This window comes from Orcinus orca, chromosome 14, assembly GCF_937001465.1.
Source record: "Orcinus orca chromosome 14, mOrcOrc1.1, whole genome shotgun sequence".
NCBI classification, from domain to species: Eukaryota; Metazoa; Chordata; class Mammalia; order Artiodactyla; family Delphinidae; genus Orcinus; species Orcinus orca.
In genome coordinates, this window is record NC_064572.1 from 27,924,222 (window position 1) to 27,950,173 (window position 25,952).

The following is a 25,952-nucleotide window of genomic DNA, read 5'->3' on the forward strand; positions in this document are numbered from 1 at the left end:
TGGGAGGCTTGGGAGTCCAGGGCAGGGGACTGGGACAAGTGTGCCATTCCTGCAGTCACCACCAGGGACCCCACCTAGCGCTGCCGTGAGCTCACAACCTCTGGGCCACACATTTAATTCCTGAATGGCACAAACACTGATTGCCGGCCTGCCAAGTCCCAGGCTGAGCTAGGCCTGCAGGGAAAGGAAATAGCAGTGAGTCAAGCAGGGGCCGTGGGAGACAGACTCACAGACAGGAAGACAGATTCTGACCCCGGGCAGGGGAAAGGCTGGGTGCGAAGAAGCTGGGTCAGAGCTGGGCTGAGTGTGTGCAAGGGAGGGGGCTCCTGAGTTGGGGTGAGGGGGTGAGGGCTTCTCAGAGGAGGAGGCCACTGGGGCAGGGTTGGGATCTCACCTGGCCGCAGAGAAGGGGAATCTCAGAGACCTGGGGAAAAGCCTCCAAACTGTTACAAGAGGAAACTGCGGGCCTCAGCTCCACGAGGGCCCCTACCCGCACCCTCGTCTGCAGCACCTTCTTAGATGCGGCTCTCCCACCCCCCTTAGGCTGAGGAACTCCACTTCCTTATTCCATTCATGCCTTGCACACTCATTTGCACACTTTAACACCTTAGCCATAAATTCCTGCTCTTTTCCCATAGTCTTCTCTCTTGACAACAGTGGAAAGCGAGCATTTCTGTGTACCCCGAATGAAGCACTCTAGCTGTCTCCCTAGCGCCCCTCTGCACACACTCTCCCACGGCCCCCAAAGTGCCTGAGCATAGGCGCTTCCACAGCTGCACGCGACCTCTTTCGCAAAACCCTCGCCCCTGCCCCTCCCTCGGCCTCCTCTGGGTCCAGGCCGCTGCCCCGCCCCAGGCCCGCCCCCTCCCAGAGCGCCCATTGGCCCTGGGGCTGGGTGGGCCCGGGCCGGGGCTGTGATTGCGGCTCGCCGGTGTCAGTCCCCGAGTGAGCGCCGGTGGCGGGGCGGGGAGCCGGGCAGGCAGCCTCAGGTGGGGCTGCTGGCAGCGAGGGACCCAGCCCGGGAGCCCCCCAGGATGCCCCGCGGAGACTCGGAGCAGGTGCGCTACTGCGCGCGCCTCTCCTATCTCTGGCTCAAGTTCTCGCTCGTCATCTACTCCACGGTGTTCTGGGTGAGTGACCCCAGTCGGGCCCCGGCATGGGAGGGGGAGTCGGCACTCCCTTGTTCACCCACACGCTGAGCCGGCGGTGGGGGTGGGCTGGGTCCAGGCTTGTCTGCTCCAGGGAGGGGCAGAAGCGCACTCCTGGATTCTCGTCCCACTCTCCTTGTGAACTAGGAAATTATGGTTGCTCCAGCTCCGCCTGAGTTTCAGCCGCTCGGTGCGGAGCCTTAGAGCTTGGTGGCAACGTCTCAGACGAAGGAGCTCCCACGAAGGAGCCTGGCTCACCTGTGTGCACCTGACCAGCAGTTTGGTTCTGCGAGTCCGCTGCGCTTTTGCTGGTGCCGTAGGCTGTGGTTACCACGTTTGGCCGCGCTCACCCCACCTGCCGGGTATTACTGAGTTCGTCTCTCTATCCGTCTGCGGAGAAGTGGTAGGGCTTTGTTGTCCGGAGTCGGGAGACCTGAACTCCTTATGCTGTCCCCACTATTTACTTGCCGATGCCCCTGAGCAAGATGCTTTTCCAGGTGCCTTGATTTCCTCTTTGGTGAAAGGAGGATTCCGGCTGCTCCCAGGTGCTCAGTAACTTAAAAAAGCCCCTGCACTTAACCTTCTCTCTCTCTTGTTGGGGGCAGGGTGGTAGTGGCTGGACATGAACCAGCCTTCGAATCCTGCCACTACCTCTTTCCAGCGGCGTGATCTCGGGGAAGTTACTTCAACTCTCTAGGCCATAGTTTCCCGGTCTGCAAATGGAGACAGTAATTATACTCAACTTTCAGAATGGTTGTGGAGATTAAATGAAACAGGTCAAGTACATTGCTTAGCACAGGGACCAGTGAAGAGCTTAAGAGGTGTCAGCCATTATTATTATGGGCAAGGGAGCTGGGCCCTCCTGGTAAACTGCCCCAATAGACAGCATTTCTTTATGGAGATTTCAGACTAGGCTGGGCCCCCTTGTAGAAATGAGGACCTCTTTCTACAGGCCAGTGCCAGCCCTGCCACTCTAGAATAGCCCCCTACCCCCAGTATGCCACAGGGCAGACTTGCCCAGGTACCTGACACCTCTCCCCACAGGGCAGACTTGCCCAGGTACCTGACACCCCTCCCCACAGGGTAGACTTGCCCAGGTACCTGACACTCCTCTGCCTCAAAACACATGCACACTCCTGGTCTTCTCCTCAGCCCTCATTGGGTCTGTTCTGCTGGCAGGAACTGTTAGATCTGCCATCAAGCCTGGCTTTCCTTGTGACCCCTCTGTGTATGTGACCTTACCTGGTAGTCAAGATCCAGATTCTAGTCTTGTTCTGTTTTGAATCACTGGGAGAGCTTAGGCAAGTCATTTCCATGTTTGGGGCCTCAGAGCTGTTAATTGACTTGCCCAGCTCCCAGTCCAATTCTCTGACTCTATGTAATGTGGAAGAGAGAAGAGCAGTATGTGTGGGGGCCGGAGGATGGAGCACAGACCCATTGATGGAGGCTTCAGGGAGGCAGAAGGTTTTATGTGGAACTGGATGGGGGTGATTTGAGCTGTCATTCAGTGGTTCTTAAAGTTGCATCAGAATCAACTACAGAATTTTAAAAACACTACAGTTACCTGGGCCCTGGCCTGTGTATTTATTTGAACTTATTTAAGCTCCCCAGGTAATTCTACTGTGTGGTCAGGGTTAAAAACGGCTGAGTTAGATGGTCTCGTAGGCCCTTTGATTCTGATTCTGGGTTTTTCTTGCCTTCTCCTTGTTCGTCTGGCCTCAGAAGCTCATTCTCTGTAGGTCAGAGTTGAAAGAAAGGCTGAGGTTGATGGGTGGGGAGGTGAGAAAATAGGGGAAGACCAGGAGTCAGAAGGTGGGGATTACTGTTTTGGCTTCACCCCTTCTCTTGATATATAATCACTGACCAGTCTCTTAACCTCTTCGTGCCTCCATTTTTCCATCTGTAAAATGGATAACTGATACCCTGCCCCACACTTCATTGGATTGTTTTTGGGGTTAGTGATGTGGGGAAACAGTGATATGTGGGGAAACCAAGGACTATAAAAAAGAAAGTTGCACAGTTAAAACGGAACTCGAATTTTCAAGGCCTGTCCTGTCACTGTCCCCTGCAGCCCTGAGAAAAGAGCACTCTGTGACCTTTGCTTTGTCTCTCTTGGAGCAGGGTGGGACTCAGAACTCAGAATCTTTCCTTTCCAGCCACCTGAGATTGCCTTACCAAATCGTTAACTTCCTATCCCTGCAGGTATTTGTGCTTAAAAGTCTCCCTAGGCATGCCAAGAGCTCAGCCACCTGCCAGGGCAACTCCAGGTGCCAGAATTTGACTGCAGGGTGGAGGCCCAGTTTAAGTAATTTGTCCTAGACTGGGTTTGCTGTTAATTGGAAGCCATTACAGGAGAGCCTATCGTCTCCGTCCCTTGGGAGGAGGAGCAGGGCCAAGGGTTACTAGCTTTATAAGCCCAAAGTGCCAACACTTCCATCTCAGTATTTAAGGAGCCATACGTTTTACCATAGCCATGCACCTTCTATAGGGCTTTTTGCTTTAAAACTTACTATCAAATAGGAAATGCAAGGAGACTGTACAACATTTAAAAGTATAGAAGAATCGTCATCAGTGATAAGCCTTCCTCCTATCCCTCTCTCCTGGCCTGCCCTGTCCAGAGGAGGCCTCTGTTATGAGTTTCTTATGATTCTTTTCTGAGATGCAATCCTAGGCACAGGATGTCCTAGGCACAAACATGTGCATATGTTATATATTCCTTTTTGTTCCCCCTGCATAAAGTAGCACACTACACAGCTCTGCCCTTACCTTTTCACTTAAATTTAAATCTGTGTGAAATTTGGAGCTTTGCTAGGGGCTGCCTCCTTCTGTTTGATGGCTGCATAGAATTCACTGTAGGCTAGGCCAAAATATACTTAATCAGTCTCCAGCTGGGGAACTAAGGTTGTTTCCAATCTTTCCTTACTGCAGACAGTGCCGCAGTGAGCGTCTTCGAACGTGTCATTTTGCACATATGTGTGTATGTCTTCAGGGTAATTTCTAAAAGTGGAATTGCTGGGTTAAAGGGTATATGAATATATAATATACATACAAGAATACACTCATAATAAGTGTGTACAACTTGATTAATTTTTACAAAGTGAACACCACTGTATACTCAGCCCCCAGGTCAACCAGCAGAATGGACAGAAGAAGCCAGCAACTCCCATTGTGTCCACTGCCAGTCGCTACCCCTTCTCGCCAGTAGTAATCACTATTGGGATGTCTAATAGCACAGAACAGCTTCACCTGTTTTTGTATGTGCATTAAAAATTTTGATAGATGTTGTTCAAATAGCCATACGTAGAGGCTGTAACTATTATAATATTGTTTACATGTAATATTATATTACTTTAAGCTGATTCACTTTTTAAACTTAAGTTTATTTTTAAAAGGAGGCTTTATATCACCACTGCCATTGGGGAACCAATATTCCTCATCAAAAATAGCAGGTAGAAATGCAGATCAAAACTACAATGAGGTATCACCTAACACCAGTCAGAATGGCCATCATCAAAAAATCTACAAACAGGGACTTCCCTGGTGGCACAGTGGTTAAGAATCCGCCTGCTAATTTAGGGGACACAGGTTCGAGCCCTGGTCCGGGAAGATCCCACATGCTGTGGAGCGAGTAAGCCTGTGCACCACAATTACTGAGCCTGTGCTCTAGAGCCCGCGAGCCACAACTCCTGAGCCCACGCGCCGCAACTACCGAAGCCCGTGCGCCTAGAGCCCATGCTCCGCAACAAGAGAAGCCACCGCAGTGAGAACCCTGGGCACCGCAACAAAGAGTAGCCCCTGCTCGCCACAACTAGAGAAAGCCTGCGTGAAGTAATGAAGACCCAACACAGGCATAAATAAATAAATAAACAAACAAACTTAAAAACAAATCTATAAACAATAAATGCTGGAGAGGGTATGGAGAAAAGGGAACCCTCCTGCACTGTTGGTGGGAATGTAGACTGATACAGCCACTATGGAGAACAGTATGGAGGTTCCTTAAAAAACTGAAACTAGAACTACCATATGACCCAGCAATCCCACTACTGGACATATACCCTGAGAAAACCATAATTCAGAAAGAGTCATGTACCACAATGTTCATTGCAGCACTATTTACAATAGCCAGGACATGGAAGCAACCTAAATGTCCACCTACAGATGAATGGATAAAGAAGATGTGGCACATATATACAATGGAATATTACTCAGCCATAAAAAGAAACGAAAGTGAGTTATTTGTAGTGAGGTGGATGGACCTAGAGTCTGTCATACAGAGTGAAGTAAGTCAGAAAGAGAAAAACAAATACCATATGCTAACACATATATATGGAATCTAAAAAAAAAAAGAAAAATTGTTATGACGAACCTAGGGGCAGGACAGGAATAAAGATGCAGACGTAGAGAATGGACTTGAGGACACGGGGAGGTGGAAGGTTAAGCTGGGACGAAGTGAGAGAGTGGCATGGACATATATACACTGCCAAATATAAAATAGATAGCTAGTGGGAAACAGCCACATAGCACAGGGAGATCAGCTCGGTGCTTTGTGACCACCTAGAGGGGTGGGATAGGGAGGGTGGGAGGGAGACGCAAGAGGGAGGAGATATGAGGATATATATATACATATAGCTGATTCACTTTGTTATACAGCAGAAACTAACAAAACTTTGTAAAGCAGTTATACTCCAATAAAGATGTTAAAAAATATAGTAGGTAAATATGACAGTAAATATAGTGCAGGGAAGATAAAACAAGTTATTTAATCCTAGCTAGATACTGTGGGTGCTGTAGGCTGCAAACCTGAGGCTTGCCCTGGTTGTTCACAAGCAGTTTGGCAAGTGTTTGAGAGGCGTAAAGACAAACTGACACCGAAGCTGAGATTTGCTCCTTGATGAGATTGGAAAGATCAGAAGGAAAATGAACAATGAAAACTTCTCAGTCTATGAGTCAATATGAACATGACCTTGAACCCCTTACAGTGACCTCTTGTCCCACACTTGGGGGCCCTCTCATTTTTAGAGGGTGACCTCGGGGCTCAGAGGGGGTGTGTCTCAAGGTCACTGAGCAGAGCTGGCACTAGCCCCCACGTCTCCTCATTCCCAGTTCAGTGAGAAAGGAGCTCACCCAGAGGCTCTTGGAGGCTCCTCTTCCCACCACATGGGTGAATCACTCTGACACATGTGCCCTTAGCCCACTGGGGACACATCTCTAATTATAGCACCAACCACAGGGTATCCTAGAGATCCGTTTACATGACTGTTTTTCCTCACTGGACTGTGGGCTCCTGGAGGTCAGGGGTGTAGCTCATTCGTATCCTCTTCCAAATGCTGGTCTTGGAGCCGGGCACACAGTAGGTCCTCAGGGAAAGCTTGTTGCATTGGGGCAGTTGAGTCCCAACCTGCATCTTGGAAGCAAGGATTGGAGATATGGGTACCTGGATCAGAGGCTGAACTGGGTGTATAGCCAGCAGTGGTCAGGTTTGCTGACGCCTTGAATTTGCAAAGTGGGCTTTACTGGTCGTGGAGACACTGGCTCTCTGGCAAGCACCTGTTGTCTTGACAATGAGGTAGGGTGAAAACCCAACTGAAAAGTTGGGTAATGGTGTCAGGGCTGAGGGGTGTTGATGATTGAGAAGGAAGTGGGTGTGGATAGGTGATGAAGGTTATAAATGCCAGAGGCAATATTAACTCTTCTTGCCCTCTCCAAGGATGGGCCCCGTTATCATAGTTTGATCTGTGATGCTTTATTTTTCCCTAAAGTTTAATGATGAAGAGCGTGGACTCTGTACCAAGCTATCTGGGTTCAAATCCCAACTCTGACACTTATAGGTTGAGTGACATAGGCACTAACTTCCATCTGCCTCAGTTGTCTTATCTGTAAAGTGGGTGACACCAGAACCTACCTGAGAGTTGCTGAGACCATTAAATGGATTAATTATAGGAAGAGCTTAGAGCAATGCCTAGCACATGATAAACACTACACCAGCTACTTAAGGATTAGCCGTTCTTTCCCAACCTTCCTCTCTATTCTTCTTGGTACTCACTGAGAATTAGAAGGGCCCTAGTGTGACCTTTTTGTTTTACTGAGGAGAAAACTGAGGCCTGGAGAGAGGAAGCAAGTATCTGAGACCCCACAGCAAGTTAGTGACAGACCCAGACCAGGACCCGGTTGCCTGACTTCACTTTCTTCATGGGGTCACTGTGACCTTTACCAGCCATTGTACCCCCAGCCCCTACCCCGTGGTAGTCCCTCCACATGTCAGGGTTCAAGGCATAGGTGGAAGACAGCATTTCTGGAAGGAGCCAAGTACCTGGCCTGTCACTTAAGCACAGAAGGAATTTCCTTTTTTTTTTTGTCTGCATTGGGTCTTCGGTGCTGTGCGCGGGCTTTCTTTAGTTGTGGCGAGCAGAGGCTACTCTTCGTTGCGGTGCGCGGGCTTCTCATTGCGGTGGCTTCTCTTGTTGCGGAGCATGGGCTCTAGGTGCGCGGGCTTCAGTAGTAGCAGCACGTGGGCTCAGTAGTTGCGGCGCGCGGGCTCTAGGGTGCATGGGCTTCAGTAGTTGGGGCTCACGGGCTCCAGAGCACAGGCTCAGTAGTTGTGGCACACGGGCTTAGTTGCTCCGTGGCATGTGGGATCTTCCCGGACCAGTGATCGGACCTTTGTCCCCTGCATTGGCAGGCGGATTCTTAACCACTACACCACCAGGGAAGTCCATAGCAGGAATTTCTAAGTTTTGAAAAGAGCTTTGTTTGTGTGAAAATAATATGTGCACATAGTTTAAAAAGAATTCCAAGCAATTCAGGTAGGTACACAGATGAAAATAAAAGTCACCTTCGATTCTACCACTGAGAGAGAACTCATTGTTGGGGTTACTACCCATTTGGACATCTCCTTGTACATATATGTACATATTTAACTTTTTTTTATTGTGTTTGATTGATCGGGCAGGTCTATTTCCCTCTTGTTCTAGGCAAGCATTTCAAAGAGAAAATAGTGAAACTCAAGTAGAAAGTGAGGCAGCCTTCATACTGGAGAAGCGGTTACCATGCCTCATGGGCTGTCAGAGATGACTTGGCGCTGGGCTCAGGCCTCAGGCCCAGAGAGGTCCTCCCTTCCCCCAGCTTGGCCATGGGACCTTTAAAATCCAGAGAATCAGGAAGACAGTCCCGGAAGGGATTTGGAGAACCTTGTAATGAACTCATTTTCCATATGAGCAAGTAAGGCCCCGAGAAAGTTTCTTTGTGCTTAGTCGAGGCTTCTGTGCATGAACCTGCCCCCTCCTGTAAGAGAGGGGTTGCTTTAAGTTGTAGAGGTGGGTTGGGACCTCGCTACCTTTGGTTGTTCGTTCCTGAGCAGGAGTAACTACCTGCCCTTCTCCTTTCCCCTGCCCGGTGCCTCCTCTCTCTCCGTGAGTCACAATGCCAACCTGGGGTGGGGCTTAGAGTCAACCAGATTAGGGACTGATAATGCAATTTCCATACCAGTTGGCTGCATATACAGGGGAATGATGTCTTCTGGGTAAGCCCGGACACAGGAGATTGAGAAGATAAACCTTTCCCAGAGAGCACCTCTGGATGTGAGTGGGCTGGAATCGACATCTTCTGGAAGGCAGGAGATTCCAGTCTTGATCTGCCATTCCCTCCAGGGTGGGGACCGTTTGCTTATTCAGTCAACAAAATAGTTATTTAATGCCTACTGTGTATACCAGGCATTGTGATAGTTACCAGGAAACAACTATGAATGAGACAGGTTAGTCAGACAAACCAGTAAATAAACATAGCTGTGATAGGTGCTAAGGAGGAAATTAGGGAGGAAGTGGGAAGAGATGGGAGTTCCTACTTTAAATGGGGTGGTCAAAGAAGGCCTTTATGAGGAGGTCAAAGTCTGAGAAGGACCCAGCCACAAAAAAGGCCTGTAGAGAGCATCTCAGACGGAGGGAGCAGTAAGTGCACAGGCCCGAGGTAGGCAAGTACGGCTGCAGCAGATGAGGAAGCCTAAGGGCCAAATTGTGGGTGGAGAGACTCTGGTCATATGAGGAGTCTGGGGTCTAAGTGGCCCAGAGGGGAGGTTTAATTGTCAGGACCTGATGGCAGTGCCATTTGGAGACATGGATCAAGTGCTGGTTCTGCTGTGACGCTGGGTGAAGGACCAATTCTCTGATTCTCCTGGACGCTTCATCTGCGGATACCCTGGAGGGCTGTGGGGAGGACCCTGCAAGATGAGAGATGTGGAAGCACCCAGCACACTATAGGCCCGGTGTCCCTGGGAGGGGATGGAGACTTATCTGGGGAGCCTTCCAGAGCTCAGGGGGAGCTGAGACGTAAGATGTGATGAGAAGTTCTGGAATTTGTCTTATCAGAGGAAGCTGCTTTCTGCTGGGGATTCTCTGCCTGCTTAGAGCAGATGGCTGTGGCCTTGCCCTTGGGCGGAGAAGTCTGCCCCCTTGGGAGCACATTCAGCCTCTTCTGGGGCCTGAGTTCTTCCCACCCTTTCGTTCCTAGGCTTTAGTGGTGTACCAGCGAGGCTCTGTGCCACATCATGGGCACGTGGGTCTAGGGAGGCCAAACTAGAAGTATCCTCAATGCTTTGAGAGCACCTGGAGAAGGAGGGATGGGGGAGCCCAGGGGCAGGGTCTGCCCTTGCCAGGGAATGTCACACAGGTGTACTGTTCAGCTCCAGGCTGGGCCTTCCCACCTGGGCCTGTGGGAGGGGAGACAGAGAAGACTAGGAGGTCAGCCCACGAGGGAGCTGGAAGGTGAAATCAGGCGGCAGCAGCCAGTTGGAGGCAGCATGTGGTTTCCTGCAGGGCTGCCTGGCCGTGACTGCAGAGGAGCCCTGGGGAGGACTTCCAGGAGGTGGCAGCCGGGCTTGAAGGGCATGGATGCCAGGCTGAGAGGAGTGGAGATGAGCTTTGGGAGAGGAGGGGGGTCACTGCAGAATGGGATATTTGTTGGGCCTGGATGTTGAGGTCAGAAACGCCCTTTTTTTTTTTTTTTTTTTTTTTTTTTGCGGTTCACGGACCTCTCACTGTTGTGGCCTCTCCTGTTGCGGAGCACAGGCTCCGGACGCGCAGGCTCAGCGGCCATGGCTCACGGGCCTAGCTGCTCCGCGGCATGTGGGATCTTCCCAGACCGGGGCACGAACCCGTGTACCCTGCATCGGCAGGTGGACTCCCAACCACTGTGCCACCAGGGAAGCCCCCAGAAACGCCCTTTGAGGGGACCAGTCCTGGAGGCGCAGCTCTACCACGCAGCAAGTTAGGAGAACGAGCACTTCTTGGTTGATGGGTGAGGAGCAGGTCTGATTGGCTACGTGACAAGTCACAGACAACTCTCTGTGCCTCAGTTTCCCTGTCTGTGGAAATGGGGTAACCCTTGTACCTCACAGGGGGCCAGGCTTGGATGGGGCGATGCCTCCAGGGCTCTTAGCCGGGCGTCTTGTGCGGTAAGCATCAGCGCGGATGCCGGGAGAAGCATCGCTGGGCACGAGCCCGGTGGCAGCTCGCTGTGTGTTGGTGAGAAGGGCTGGAGGGTGGGAGGAGCCTCCGCTTTGCGCTTGCATCACCATACATCGCTTCACTTCTCTGGGTCCTCAGAACAACCCTGTGAGCTGGGCACTTTCCCCTTTCACAGCTGCGGAGACTGAGGCCTAGAGAGGGGGACGTGACTGGCACAACCCACCATTTGCATCCATCCCTGAGACCGGAGCTGTTTCACTGTGAAAGTGGTGCTTGTTGTGTTTTGTTTAATTCTTTCCAGAGTAGACTTTCTCAGCAGTGGAGGCGTTTGCATCTTGGCCTGCAGGGAAGTAAATATTTGCCCAGAGGGTAGAAGGAAAACAGCCTTGGCCTGGTCATTCTCAGAGCCCTCCCCCTTCCTGCTAGAGATCCCCTCCCGGGATGCAGCGTGTGGCCTTGGACAAGTCACAAGGCTCCTTGTGCTGTTTCCCGTCCCTACCAGAGGACGGGCTGTGCTGGGTGCAGTGTGGGGGGCTGCAGAGGTGCTCGGGGTCAGGCGGTCAGTTCCCGTGCACCCTCTGTGGGCTGGGCACTGGGCCCAGAGATGGGTGCAGCCCCCAGCCCGCCCCGTCACAGATCGAGGCCAAGTCGCCCGGCTGGAGTGGAGTGGGGTGCTGGCTTCCGAGGCTGGCACCGAATTCGGAGACTGGGTCACTTCCTGAGGTCAAAAGACAGGACCTTCTGGGCCTTGGGCCTCTGAGGCCTCCCATCTTGAGGATTTCACAAGGGCATGTGTCCAAGCCCCATCTTCAGAGCTGACTGCATGGGTCTAGGGTGGGGCCCAGGCACCTATAAGTTTTAAATTTCCCCGGGTGATTCTAACGTGCAGCTGGAGTAGAAACTGCAGCTCATGGTGGTGTCTGTGAGGGAATTCTGATGGGAGTGGCCCGGTTTCCAAGCTGACTTTCTCTCTACCTGAATCCTGACTGCCCTGCTGAACCTTTTCCCAACCTCGCTGCCAATCTGGACAGTGTCCGTGGGCTGGGAAGTCACTGTGCACATTTGGGAGAGGCTCACCGTGAGGGAGCCGTCCTGGAAGGGGAGGGTGCGCTAGCCAGGGGTGGAGGAGCGGGGGTGTTGGGTGGGGCATTGACAGGGCTAGTCTAGGCTGACGGAGGTGTGTGGAGACCACCAGCCTGGGGATGGGGGTGACCGTGCGGGAGGCTGGGCTTCTTCCGGGGACCCAGATGTATCTAGGTTGGGGGGTGTCCATGGTTCTAGAATTTTGTTTTCCTTTTGGTTATCTTTATAGCATCCTTTAATATGCTCTAAAGGCAACACGTCTCTGTAGTTAACTTTGTAATTTGAAGAAGTTTCTATAGAACCAGACTTGAGTTTCTTGAGTCAGGGATTCACACACTTAGGGGGTGAGCTGTGATAATTTCCGCCCCCCCGAAATTATGTCTCCAGTTTGAGAACTGCTGATGTGTAGGCATCATGTTGGAAAGCTGGTTGTGATCTATTGAGTGTCAGCGACCTGCAGTTCTGACTCTGTAGGGGAGGTACAGCAGGTGGTGGGGAAGCAGAGTTCCAGGTAGGTGTGATGAACTTGCGTGGGGTCACAGTGATGAGCTAGTGGCCAGTTCGTGGAAGGATAGGGACTTGACTTCTGACTCTGACCAGTGAGCTCTGTAGTGGGTTGGATGGTGCCCCCCCACCCCACAAAAAGATGTGTTCATGTCCCAGAACCTGTGAATGTGGCCTTATTTGGAAAAAGCATCTTTGCAGATATAATTACGTTCAGAATCTTGAGATGAAATCATCCTGGATCGCCTGAGCTGCCTTAAATTGAATGACAAGTATTCTTGTAAGAGAAAGGCAGAGGGAGCTTTGAGACAGAAGAGAAGACACAAACACACCTAGGGGAGAGCCGTGTGAATGCAAAGGCAGACGAACCAAGGAATGCCTGGAGCCACCAGAAGCTGGACGAGGCGAGGAGCCTCTGGAAGAAGCATGGCCCAGCGGCACCTTGGTTTCAGACTTCCGGCCTCCAGAATTTTGAGAGAATACGTTTATGTTTTAAGCCGTTTGTGGTCATTTGTTGCAGCAACCCAGAAAACCAATGCAAGCCCTTTCCGCTTCACCAGGTTGCCTCGCTAGGGAGGGGTCCAATTGAACAGGTCCCTGAATATCCCTTTCCTTTCTGCGGGTGCTGAAGACAGAGGACAAGGGGTGGGGATGGGGAGAGGAGCCGGGCTGGCAGAGGGTAAGGCCCATAGTCCCACCCCTGCTGGTGGCCCCGCCCCTCCTGCAGCCCCACCCCAAGCGGCCTGCCCCACACAGGCCCCGCCCCTTCCCAGCAACTGTCTGCCCACACAGCTCAAAGGCTGTGCTCTACAACTGGTTTCTGCAAGGAAAGCCTGATAGTAAGAGGTCAAAGCATGAGAAGGGAATATAAGTTAGCTCTCAGGAAGCACTTCCTGATTCTGAAAAGAGTTAAATTGAAACCGCTTTCCAAGTGGGGCTGTAAAATATCTGTGATTCCCTTACAACCTTTCTGAACAGGCGTATCACCCATCACTTGGGGCAGTTAGTTGGGTGGGGTTCCAGTTGGGCGAACTTCAAAGGGCAGTGGAGGGCATCTGGTGTAGCAATGCCTTCCTCTCAGAGGGGCGGAAACTGAGACCAGGCCACACGGCAAGTGCCTCTGGTTCTAATACCTCCATCGTTCAGAGGGGACAGTGGGCACTGCTCAGTGATTTCACCCCAGTGGCATGCTCTCCAGCTGGGATTATTGGTGTCCCTACTGTAAACGGGCCTGCTGCTGCACCTGGGGACAGAGGCCTGATGTGTGACTTATCACAGACTGGTCTTCTCTGCAGAGCCAGAAAGAACTCAGGCAGCGGGAACGCTTGTGCGTGCCACCGGGGAGCACTGTTTGCCTGGCCCTGTGCTGGGTTGGTGGGGACAGATGACCCAGCCCCGTCCCTTGAGAAGCCGGCACTCACTGAGTCCTAGCAGTGTGCTCAGGACAGCTGCAGATGTTCTGTGATTGGAGTGGGGTGGGCTAGCGGCTCCCAGGAGGCTCCGGTGGGTGGGGAGCCTTAGTCAGCAGTGGAGACTTGGGCTCTGGGCTCCCCACAGGGGTGGCAGCAGCCACTTGACTCTTTCCATCTTCAAGGGGGCGTGGACTCAGGATCAGAGCAGAAAGAAGGCGAGGACAGGAATTATTCAGGGACCCGTAGTCCTGAGACAGGAGCAGCCCTGTTTGTTTGTGTCTTGGTTCTCCACTGCAGTCTCCTCTGGTGCTCAGCTCACTTAGAATTAAACGTTCCCCTTTGCAGTGAGAAAATCTCCCCTGGCTGCCCTCTGTCTAGCCTGGTTGTGCCTTCTGCTTCCTCCTCTTTTGTCTTTTTAATTTTTTTCTTTCAGTTTTATTGAGATAATGGGCATACAGCACTGTATACACTTAAGGTGTACAGCATAGTGATTTGACTTACATCATGAAATGATTATCACAAGTTTAGTGAACATCCATCATCTCATACAGATATAACATTAAAGAAGTAGAAAATAAAAAGTTTTCTTTGTCATGAGAGCTCTTAGGATTTACTCTCTTAAGAACTCTCAGGGACTTCCCTGGTGGTGCAGTGGTTGAGACTCCGCACTCCCAATGCAGGGGCTCGCGTTTGATCCCCAGTCGGGGAACTAGATTCCATGTGCATGCTGCAACTAAGAATTCGCATGCCACAACTAAGGAGCCCTCGAGCCACAACTAAGGAGCCAGCGAACCACAACTAAGCAGCCCTCGAGCCACAACTAAGGAGCCCGGCTGCTGCAACTAAGACCCGATGCAACCAAAAATATAAATAAATATTTTAAAAAAGAACTTTCATATGTAACATACAGCAGTGTTAATTATATTTATCATATAGTACATTACATCTCTAACATTAATTTACCTTATAACTGGACTCTTTGTCTTTTTAAAGCTAACAATTAATGAGCCCTTCCTGTGTGCTGGACTGAGTTGTCTCCTAGACATTCTCTCCTTAATCCTCCAGCAACCCTCAGAGGCAGTTTTAGGGTTATTGCCCCATTCTACACTGAGGTAAAGAGAGGCTCAGAGAGGTTAGGGAACTTGCAAATAAATGCAAAGCCTTACCCCTCTCTTCTGGCAGACTTCTCGATGCCTTCCTATCCCAGGTGTTTGTCCTTAAGAGAAGGATGCTTTTAAGGGAGGTGGGCTGTTTGGGGATGGGTTGTTTGTTCATTGGTTCGGTCCTTTAGTCACTCATCTAACATTTCCCAGGCATCCGGGGGCCCTCTGGTTCTCCCTGAGGTGCTGCTAGAGGAGCAGGGGCCCTGGAGTGGGGACCAGCTTCCTGGGGCCAGGGCCCCAGGGAGGTGGGCTGACTGTCAGACTCTGTGGGAAGGACGGGAGCAGACCTGAAGTGGCACAAGGCACCTGGGCCAGGTCCCCAGCAGGCTCTCTGAAGCTGCAGGAAGTCAGAAATGGAGCCTCTATCACCGTCCTTCAGAAGCAGGTTTTTTGTTTTTCTTTTATGAGAGGATATGCCAGGGCGTGAGAACATTTTTTTCCCGATGAGGGAGGGCAGCTTGCAGTGGAGAGAGCACTGGACTGTGTGACCTTATGGGAGTGACTGCCTCTCTCTGGGCCTCAGATTCCCATCTGCAAAATAAGGGGGTGGGGCCAGAACAGCATCCATCTCCTTAGTCCTGGTGGGTCCACAAGACGATTTTAGGTGGTTCCTGGGGGAACATTTTAAAATGTAATACGTGTGCATTAGGTGTAATGTGTATTACAGAAAATAACTAATACCTCACATCTATGATTTCATAGATGTTGATTAGGTTAGGCCAAGACCATATTTATTTTAGTAAGAAAAGTCAGTCAATTTTTTTTTTTTTTTTTTGCGGTACGTGGGCCTCTCACTGTTGTGGCCTCTCCCGTTGCGGAGCACAGGCTCCGGACACGCAGGCTCAGTGGGCCCATGGGCCCAGCCGCTCCGTGGCATGTGGGATCCTCCCAGACCAGGGCACGAACCCGTATCCCCTGCATCGGCAGGCGGACTCTCAACCACTGCGCCACCAGGGAAGCCCGAAAGTCAGTCAATTTAAAGAAAAATAGTGGCACCTCCTGGTGAGGTGTAGGCACTTAACAGTCTTTGTATCTGCTGGCTTTTAAAGAAAGAATGGGGATTCTCATTATGTGTTACAGCACCTTACAGTTTACAAAGGAGTTTCCCCATCTCCCCAGGTCCTTTGAGTGACCATTAGGCAGGTGTTATCATTCCCGTTTAACAGCAGAGGCAGCCGACCCTCAGAGAGGGAAGTGATCTGTCCAAGGTCACACAGCTCCCAAGTGCAGAGGGCCTCAGCTGGCACATGCTCTTTGCCAGTCCCACCAGCCCAGCCTCAGGGAGCGCTGGGTCACTCGGCCTTACCTCCTCCCACAGCTGGCACCGGCTGTCATCATATTGTTGCTTTGTCGTATGCATCTTCTCTTGTCCTGATTTCCTTAAAGCAGAGAAGGATGGGATTGAAGGTGACCAGTGACCCTCTCTGTCCCTTCCTGCAGGCCTCTAACCTGTGCACAAGGAGGAGCGTGTCCTACAGGGCCCCCGGGGTGCTGTTTTCTAGTGAGCTCGCTGGATGGATAATAGGTAGGTTCCCATCACAGCCGATCTTTAGCCCCAGTTGGCAGTTAGCGAAACATCTGGTGAGGGCATTAATTCCAGGCCAGAGGAGGCTGCCTGCCCTGAGCCTCTGGTGAGCGAGCCCCTGGCTGTGGCCACTGAGACTTCCCAGGCCAAAGGGAGACTCAGACTGTGAACAGATCTCCTCTTAGAAGACATGGAACTCGGATCTTGCTTGCTGCTTCAACGTTTTTATTAAAAATAAAACATAAAACATAAAAAAGGTTAAAGAATGATTCAGTGAACACCCATATGCCCACTAACCAGAATCAGTAATTTTGACATTTGGCCGTGTCAGAGGAAGTTGCAGACATCATGACAATTCACCCCAACTATCCTCAGATGCATCTCCTTAAACAAATTGTCCTTGGATACAACCACAACACCACTATATACCAAGTCCATGTTAAAACTTCTCCAGTTATCCTTAAGATAGTTCTCATAGTGCATTAAAAAAAAAAAATCAGGATGCAGAATTACAGTTCATGCATTATAGTGGATCTCATTTTGACAGAAAAGGTCCCAGTGCCTCTGAAACATGAGGGGTGACCTCTGAGGCCTTGAATGTTATAGGTTCTGGAGTCCCAGGGAAGACAGTCATGTGTCACTTGCCTGCATTTGTCTGATCCACCAAGACCTACTGGGGTCTTGCCCTCTCATTGCTTAGGAAAATTCAGAAAGCATTCAGCTTGCTGGGCCTGGATATCCATGTGGAGCTGCTGGCCCACCCTGCCTGAGCCCTCTTCCTATTGGAAGGAGAACTGCTGAGTGGCCGGAAGCCAGACCCAGGACTCCCTGAGTGCCCACTGTCAGTCACCAACAGCATGTGCTGGGCCCTGTGCTAGGCACTGTGGGGAGATGCTCTAAAGAGCTTCGAGACCCGGGGCCCACTGTCCACGGTCTGCTTGGGGACACCCAGCACGCCCTGGTGTTATCTGTTCAGAGACGCTCTGTTTGCAGACAACCAGCTTGTCTGGGATGTGTGGGGCGGAGCCTCTGTTCCTTGGGGAAGGGGAGGCGGGAGAGGCCCTTCTTTCACGGGACAGGGAGCGCTAAATAAGTAGTGCCTAATCAAGCTGTGATGGGGAAATGAACTTAAAAAAAAAATTTTTAAACCCACAGAAAAGTTGAAAGAAGAGTTCAATAAATACAACACTTTTTTTTTTTTGTAGCCATTGTGACCTCACCCTTACGTACCCCAGCATCCAGCTTTCCGAAAAGGGGGTTCTCCCACATGCTGCCATTGTCCATCTGAAAACAAATCACCATTAAATAGAACATCATCTGTGCTGTCCATTTCCAGATTTCACCAGTTGTTTCCCAAATGTCCTTTGTAGTGGACATTTTATCCAATCAAGGTCCACCCATTGTTTTCACTGTGACATGGCTCTTTCATCTCCTCCAACCTAGACTATCCTCACTGCTTTGGATTCCTTTGAAGCCTCCAGGCCTTTGATCTGCAGAACATCAGCGTCCTGGATTTGCTCTATGGTTTCCTTGTAATTAGGTTCAGGCCACACATTTCCTGCACGAACGCTGTGTGGGGAGGCGGTGAGGGGGTACAGGAGGCCACCTTAGGAGGTACGTGATGCCCGGCCTCCCGGCTGCTGACCATGCCAAGCTGGACCGCCAGCCCTGTGATAACAAATGCGTAAACCGTGGGTGACACTTGCGGCTGTGTGCATATTCTGTTTGGTAAACAACTTTTGAAAGCAAATCTGAGCATGTGACTCCCTGCTTAAATTATTTCAGTGATTTCCCTAATTTCAACTTCAAAATATATCCAGTCTGCCTGCTTCTTGCTACCTTCACGTGCCCACCCTGATCCAGGCCACTCTCACCTAGCATCTAGGTTACTGCAGTGGATTCCTGACCGTTCCACCTCCATGCCTCCATCCCCCAGTTCTCAGCACAGCAGTCAGAGTAACTCATTTAAAAATCAAAGTCATATCAGATCACTCCTCTGCAAACTCGTACTGCCTTCCACTCAGAGCAAAAGTCAGAGTCCCCTCAATAGCTTCAAAGGGTCCATCTGCTCTGCAGCCCACACCCCTGCCCTCTCCCCTCCTCCCCTCCACTCTAACCCCATCAGGCTGTAGCAGCTGTTCCTTGAACACATGGGCACATTCCAAGGTCTTGGAAGCTGCTTGGATGTTCGGCTGTGTATCCACGTGGATGCTACAGAGCTACGCCCACCCCTCCCCACTTCAAGTCTTCACTCCAGTGTCACTTTCCCTGGCTGTGCTATTTAAAGTGACAGCCCCCTCTACCAGCCTCCCTGGCTTCCTTTTCTGTTTTTGTCTTCATAGCACTTATAACCAAGATATACCGTATACTTTTCTTATTTATTTGTTTCTCCCCGACTAGAACGTGAGCTCCACCAAAGCTGAGACTTTTGTGTTTGGTTGGTTCACTGCTAGCTGGGCCCCACTCACCACCCCGCAGCCCATTCCTAACAGCTGCTCCCAAAGTGTGCTCCAGGGATCCTTGGTGGGGGGACTCTTTTGAGGGGTCTGTGAAGTCAAAACCATTTTCATGATAATACTAGGATACTATTTGCTGTCCTGCTCTCATTCTCTCAGGAGTGCCCCAGGGAGTATTTCAGGGGCACGTGATGGTGATGTGGCAGCAAACTGAGTGAGGAGCAGCTTCAAGAATCCACCAGTTCTTCTCATCAGCCAGACATTAACATTTGCAAGAATGTAAAGCCCATGCCACTCTTCCCCCTCAATTTTTTGGGGAAAATTTTTAACAAAAAATATTTATGTTAACATGTAAATCTATTACTGTTATTTCTAAATGAGTTAATAAATATTTAAAATACGTCTTAATTTCTTATGTAGTAAATAATTGCTAGATATAATCCCCCAAAACAAAAACTCTAGGGTCCTCAAAAGTTTTTAAGAGTGAAAAGGAATCCTGAGACCAAAAACTTGGAGAACCGCTGGCTTACACAACCTCTCAGTAAAGAGATGTCAAATGAATGAATGAACTTTCTGGTTTAACCTGAGAGACCTTGCCTTGGTGGTCTGGCTTCTGCAAGCTTCCCTGGCCTCCTCCCCTCCCCCATCTGCCTGTCCTTGGCTCTAGCTATGCTGACCTGCTGTCCCCATGGCACCTTCATGGGCATCTGAAACCCCTTGTCCATTTCAGAAATTCTTACTTATCCATTACGTGCATCAAATGGACTCAGTTCAAACTCACCTCCTCCAGGAAGCCTTCCTTGCCCATGATTTAACGTTTCCTATCTCTAGTGCCTCTGCACAATTACCTCTACCCCAGTGTTTCCCTAACTCCACTGCATTTGTTGGTGTGCAGGTGTGTCTTACCAGACTGAGCTCCTTGAGGGCAGGAACTAGGTCTTACCTTTTTATTCCCAGTGCCTGGTACATACTAGGCACTTACTAAATATATGTTGAATCAGTGAATGTTGCCTTAGAATTCAGAATAGGGACTCTCTTTCCCCTGATTTATCCTTGGACCAAAGTGCCTCTAAAGGGGAAATGGTTTCTGGCATCTGATTTGAGTCTTGAAATGTCAGGGTTACAACAGTACTGCATCTTTACTGGGAAAGGAGAAGTAACATTTATTGAGCACCTGCTGGGTGCCAGGAACTTTTGCATGGTATCTTGCTTCAGGGGCATTGTGGTTCATTAGGCCACTGTGAACCGACTTGGGCTCCAACCACTTTCCATATGGCTTCTGTGGGGAGAATGTGGTCTGGGAGCTAAGCTAAACTTCCTGTGAACTTTTGGGACTAATGCATTTGCATCATGTATGCAGACTGTGAAGTTCTTGAGGTCAGAGATGGTATGGTATATGTGTTGCTGGGTCCTGCCACCTCGCTCTGCATGCCGTGGGTAGTAAATACCCAGAATGATCTGTTCAGTGGGCATAGTTAGTATTGTAAATAGCAGTACCAGTGAGGGCTTCCCATTGGTGATTTCATAGGTGATCACAAGTGGAGAAAGATCTCTATAGCTGGGGTGATCCAGGAAGGCTTTCCAGGGGAGGAGGCTTTGAGCTGAGCTTTGGGGGATGGGCATTAGCCTCTTTCAGCTTTGTTATTTCCAAAAAACAGTTGGTCTCCTTCCCACAGCTGCTGTGGGAGGTTGGGAGGTGTGTGCCTTGATCAGGGCGGAAAGGGCATCTCTGTCCCCTGTAGGACCTTTCTCATGCAGGAGTGTGACGTCTCCAGGCCAGGTGGGAAAGCAGGGGTAGACCCATGGAGAAGGACTCAGTAGAGGAGAGGACTTTGGACCACCCACGGTCTGCTCATGGCCAGGGTTCTAAGAAGGGCTGTCTGGGCATGAGTTGCCGTGGGCTCCCGGAGCAGTGAAGGGATTCTAGGGCTTGTGGCCAAACATCTCCCTTTTGGAGCAGGGAAATTGAGGCCCAGAGAGGGGAAGGGAGGCTTACCCAAGGTTGCATGGGAGTTAGCGACAGAGCTGGGATTAAAGTTCAGGGCTCCCCTCTCATCCTCCCGCCCGCCCCCCAGTTCTCCTTCCAATGTGTCATGCTGCCTCCTTTTCCCTTTTGCCCTTTGACCTCTTTGGAGTCTTGAGCCTTTGGAGTGGGGGCAATTTATATTCTTTAAGTGTCATGCCAGGCATTGACACTTGTGGTCTGATTGCCTCCTCTGCCTTCCAGCCTTCGTTCAGGGACAGAGGGCCCTGTTCAGATGTGGGATTTTGTGCAAAGAATGAACCAAGGGCCATATATATATATATATATAATCAATTCGCTTTATTTTTTTCTTAGCTATAAAACTACATCTAACATTAAAAACGAGAAACACAAAACAGTAAGCTCTGTCATTGCCAAAATTGTGTGGAGACAGCTCTTAGTTCATATCTGCCCAGCGCAGCCAGGTGTCCCCCGGGAAAAGGCAGCCCTGGCCGTGGGGCCTCACTGCCTTCTGCACCTGCTGCTGGAATTTCCTTCAACCCCCCCGCACCCCCCATGTCTCCTCCCCAAACTCCTGTTCTCTTTGGTGCAGCTCCCTTCTTTTTTTTTTTTTTTTTGCGGTATGCGGGCCTCTCACTGTTGTGGCCTCTCCCGTTGCAGAGCACAGGCTTCGGACGCGCAGGCTCAGCGGCCATGGCTCACGGGCCCAGCCGCTCCGCGGCATGTGGGATCTTCCCGGACCGGGGCATGAACTTGTGTCCCCTGCATCGGCAGGCGGACTCTCAACCACTGCGCCACCAGGGAAGCTCAGCTCCCTTCTTTATTGTGGCTCCTCTCAGTAGCCCGGAGGGTCAGGGAGAGTTGAGATCATGGGGGACTCCACCTTCCTGCCCCCTTCCCTGAAATTCCTCTTGCCGCCACTTTGGAAAGAATGGGGGATGCCTGGCCCAGTTCCTGGTGGACAGCTGGGGGTTTTCAAAGGCTGCTGGGACCTGAACTGGAGGCTGTCTAGGACAAAGCCCCCTTGTCACCTGTGTGAGCCTGTGACTGCTTTTAGAGGGTCTGAGGGAAGGGGAGACCTGGGCCATCTTACTCACTCCTGCCAGTGGCCTGCAGCTCTGAGCAGGGGAGCCTTAGCCAGCCCTGCTAGAGAAAGAAGGGAGGGGAGACCAGCAGTGGTTTGGCACAGGGTGTACTGCTGAGTGTACCCCAGCAGGGGGTGCCCTACCTGGGCTGAGATCTGGGAAGATAATCACCCAGGCACCGTGGGAATACAGCCCTGGGAGGTGGGCTCTGACTCTCTTGGTTCAGACACATGGAAGGTGGAGAGAAGGAAAGGGGTCCAGAGACAGAAGGGAAAAGAAAACCAGGGAGAAGAGTGTGTTGGGTGGAGGTGATATGCTCTAGACTCTCCTTTGCCCCTTGGCTGTTTCTGTGGTTTTCAGATTAACCAGATAAGTCATCTTATCCTTAAGCCTCAGGGGCTCTACTCTGGAATGGCATCACTAGTTTCTTCTTTGGGCTCATGGGCATCTGAAGCAATAGCATTTCTGATTCATTCTGCCGACAGATCTATCGGGCCAGTCCCTGTGCTGATGGAGCGTCCAGTGGTGTGAAGTCAAACTCCTGTGCGTCCTCCAAGGCTCAGTTCCAATAGGCCTGCTCTGATTTCCCAGGAGGAAGTGACTGCCAGCCCTCTTGTCTCAGAAGATTTTTACCACTTGTTTGTTACACCACTCCCCGTCTGCCTGCCCCTAAACTCTTGCCAAAGAGAGTCCGGGCTCTGTCAGTTCCTACCCACAGTGTTTTATATGTTTGTGCTGGTTTGTGATTAGAAATTCCACTCAGCCCCGGCTGGGTTGAGTAGCTGGGGCTTGCAAACCTCCCAGTTTAGCTCTTTCACAGCCTGGAATGAGCTGTGTGCATGTGGGAGCCTTTTTTTTTTTTTTTTTCCCCAGCTGTAAGAATGTGGACGATCATCTAGTGATAGAGAAAGTGACAAGGCAGACCTCTAAAAAACTTCACAATATAGAGAACAGACAACATGTGGGAGTCTTTTATTTTTTTAATTTAATTTTTATTTTATTTTGGGAATATAGTTGATTTACAAAGTTGTGTTAGTTTCAGGTGTATGGCAAAGTGATTCAGCTATACATATACATATATCCATTCTTTTTCAGATTTTTTTCTATTATAGGTTATTACAGAATATTGAGTAGAGTTCTGTGTACTATACAGTAAGTCCTTGTTGATTATCTATTTTGTATATAGTAATGTGTATATGTTAATCCCAAACTCCTAATTTATCACGTGGGAGTCTTTTAAATCAAGTGTTTGTAACTGTTGGTGACAGGAGGGTAGCAAAACAGACTGGTGTGTCCACTTTGCTTCTTAGAGAGATTTGTTTTCCAAAGGCCGTGTTTCCCACCCTGGGCCTAGCTGGAGGGGCAGCTTGGGAAAGACTTCCACAAGTCTCTCCCCAGATCTGCCTAGACAGCCACAGAAAAGCTTGAGGGAGGTGGAGAGCACTGTTATTAGAGAGGTCATAATAAAGGTGATGTAAATAAAGAAGGTATAAATCATGCTTTTGGGCAGGAAGTCCTGATAAAGATGTCAGTTCTCCCCGAAGGGATCTATAGATTCAATGCGGTTCTAGTTAAACCTTAGCAGGTTTTTTCATGGAACTTGATACAATGATTCTAAAATATCTACACAAGAGTCAAGGTCTAAGAGTATCCAGGACACTTCGGAAGAAGACAGGAAGGAGGGATGTGGCCTAGCAGATGCCATGGTGTGTTATAAAACTGTATCACTACACTAGGGAGGTTCGTTTCGGGACCGAGTGACCCATGGGAGAGTCAGTGTGTGACAGCAGAGTCGTAGCACATCAGCGAGGACAGGAGGACCGGTTAATATGTGGTGCTTCTTAGGTTCCAAACAAAAGCAGACTGTCAGCGGATGTCATGGACCAAGTGTTGCAGTTAACCAAGTTCTCTGCATTGATGTCCAGGTTTTTAAAAAGAAAGAAGTCCAGGGTGAAGGCAGAGTTGACAGCAGAGTATCAGTGACAAAGACCAGAGGCTGGCTTTTTTGCTGGCGTAAGAGGCAGTCTCTGCTGTTTCCTCCAGGGCTGGCTTTCCTTTGGGGTTGAGAGGAACCCCTTTCCTCAAGCACAGGCTGCCTGGACTTAGTGCTGAGGTCCAGGGCCCCAGAGCTTAGAATACTGCCCTGTAGTCCTAGAGGTGGGTCTGGCACCTTCCCAGGAGACAGAATAGGCCCTATATCAGTTTGGGTTGGGGATGCTGGATCTGGTGTGTCCTGCTTTCCTTAGGCGCAAGAAGGATGGGATAATAGGAACTGAGCTTTCTTGGGGAAAGTGGGAAAAGAGGTTGCTTTCACCTGAATGAAGTCAGTGAGTATGAATTGAACTTCCTCTACCTAGTGGCAGGATGGTTAGGGCACGTGACTCTTTGATAAGGGTGGTCTGTACTATCAGAAAGGAGCAAGGTGAGAATGGTAAGGGGCAGCGTCCAATGAGAGCTGCTCTGGAGCTGTGCTGTCCAATACGGTGGCCACCAGCTACATGTGATCAAATCTAAACTACTTTAAAGGAAGTAAAATTAAAAATTCAGCTCCCCAGGCACACAAGCCACATTTCAAGAGCTTACTAGCCACACATGGCTAGTGGCTACCGTATTAGACGTTACTGTCATCACAGAACATTCTCTTGGGAGCACTGCTCTACTACTGGAAACTTTGTATTTTGCAGAGACATTTCAGACCAGTTATCTCCCAGATCTAAGTGAAAGGCCCATCTGGTAGCCTTAGTGGCAGGCCAGACAGGTTTTGCCCACACATCCTGGCTCTGCCTCTCCTAAGTTCTGTGACACTTAGCCTCACTGAGACTGGTCTGTAAAATGTGATTGGCTGTTTCTTAGACGTGTAAGGATGTGTGATGGTCAAGAGAGATCATGCTGGTATAGCACTTTGCAGGATGCTGGCACAGCATAATCACTCTGTACATAGCAGCAGGTGAAAGGTGAGGGTCAAAGAGGCGAAGTGACATGGCCAAGGGCACTAAATAATAAATGAAGGTCCAGAATGCCAACTCCCATCTCTTATCCTGCCTCTACTGCTCCTTCCAGCCCTAATCTGTGCGTGAGAGAAGCTGATACAGAGTGTGCTGAGGAGGAGGTGGCTGTCTGCAGGGTGGGCTCTGCCTAGGGCCAGGCAGGATCGTCCTGGGGCAGAAGAGCTGATGGATGTGAAGTCCGGGGTTTCTTGGCTGGATGCCGGGGACCTGCTAGCCCCATCTTATTTAAAATCTCTCTCAGGCCTTGGATTTTAGCTACTCCCCACATCCTTTCAAGCTCAAAACTCAGAAAAGTGCTTTGTTTGGGCCACACAGAACCCTGGAGGCTTGAGTGACCCATGAGATGGTTTCAGAGTGAAACAGTTCTTGGGACCTCCCAGGAAACGCTGGCTCCTCCAGGAAGCCCACCTTGATTTTCTGATGTTTCCTTTTTCCCCCTCAGTTTTGTTCAAATTCCCACAGCCTTCCCCATGGGAGGGATTGCAGCATGCTTCCCGTAGACCTGAGGTTCTTCCTCTTTTTTCATGACAGGAACATTTCAGTTAAAAGCTAATGAAAGTAAAGACCCCTGAATTCCATGCGTCAGGCCATAGAGATCATTTCTAGCCTCTTAATCTCCCCTCCTCCAGACTTAGCCCATTGTCTGGTCTTGGGACCCCTTGTGACCCCCCAGGGTCTGGAACACAATAGGTGCCTGGCATGTGCCTTTGTGGGTAAAAATAGGCCTTGCAGGTCCCCTCAAAGTGCAGACCTGCCCCAGCTGGGGGTAAGCCAGCTGGGACCAGATGCTTCCTGAAGGAGGGGACGACGCAGGTGCTGGAATGCCTCACACGGCCTCCTGCTTCCCAGCAGCTGCGTGAAGCTGGGCCTCAGCCTGCAGAGGAAGAAGCCGGTTCCAGGCTGCAGGGCTCAGAGGGGACCTTTGGGCCTGGTTCACAACGGACGACAGGGCTCCCATGCAGCCTGTTGAAGATGCCATGTGGCTTGCAAAGTCTGGGGCTCTGGTCCTGGCCCGTGGGCTACCAGCAGCATGTTCTTTGCCTCTTTGGCCCCAAATGGGCATGGCCGTGTGCCCCTCATCCCCAGCCATGTTTAGCTGAAGCTGTCCTGCTTGACAAATGGGCCA

At 50.5% G+C, this 25,952-nt stretch overlaps 1 protein-coding gene across 5 annotated transcripts in view; it reads left to right on the forward strand.

The window, feature by feature from the left end:
* Nucleotides 1-25,952, forward strand: part of TSPAN15 (tetraspanin 15) — a 79,228-nt gene that overhangs the window by 28,599 nt on the left and 24,677 nt on the right. Inside the window, exon 1 of one of the 5 annotated variants that reach the window (XM_033407594.2) lies at nt 911-1,130. The exons of 2 other annotated variants lie outside the window; for them this stretch is intronic. In XM_033407594.2, the coding sequence (XP_033263485.1) occupies nt 1,035-1,130 (96 nt within the window). In that variant the 5' untranslated portion in view covers nt 911-1,034. Of the gene's footprint in view, nt 1-910; nt 1,131-10,187; nt 10,406-25,952 lie in introns of those variants that run through there. 2 more of the 5 variants (XM_004280792.3, XM_033407597.2) reach the window with 2 other exon arrangements.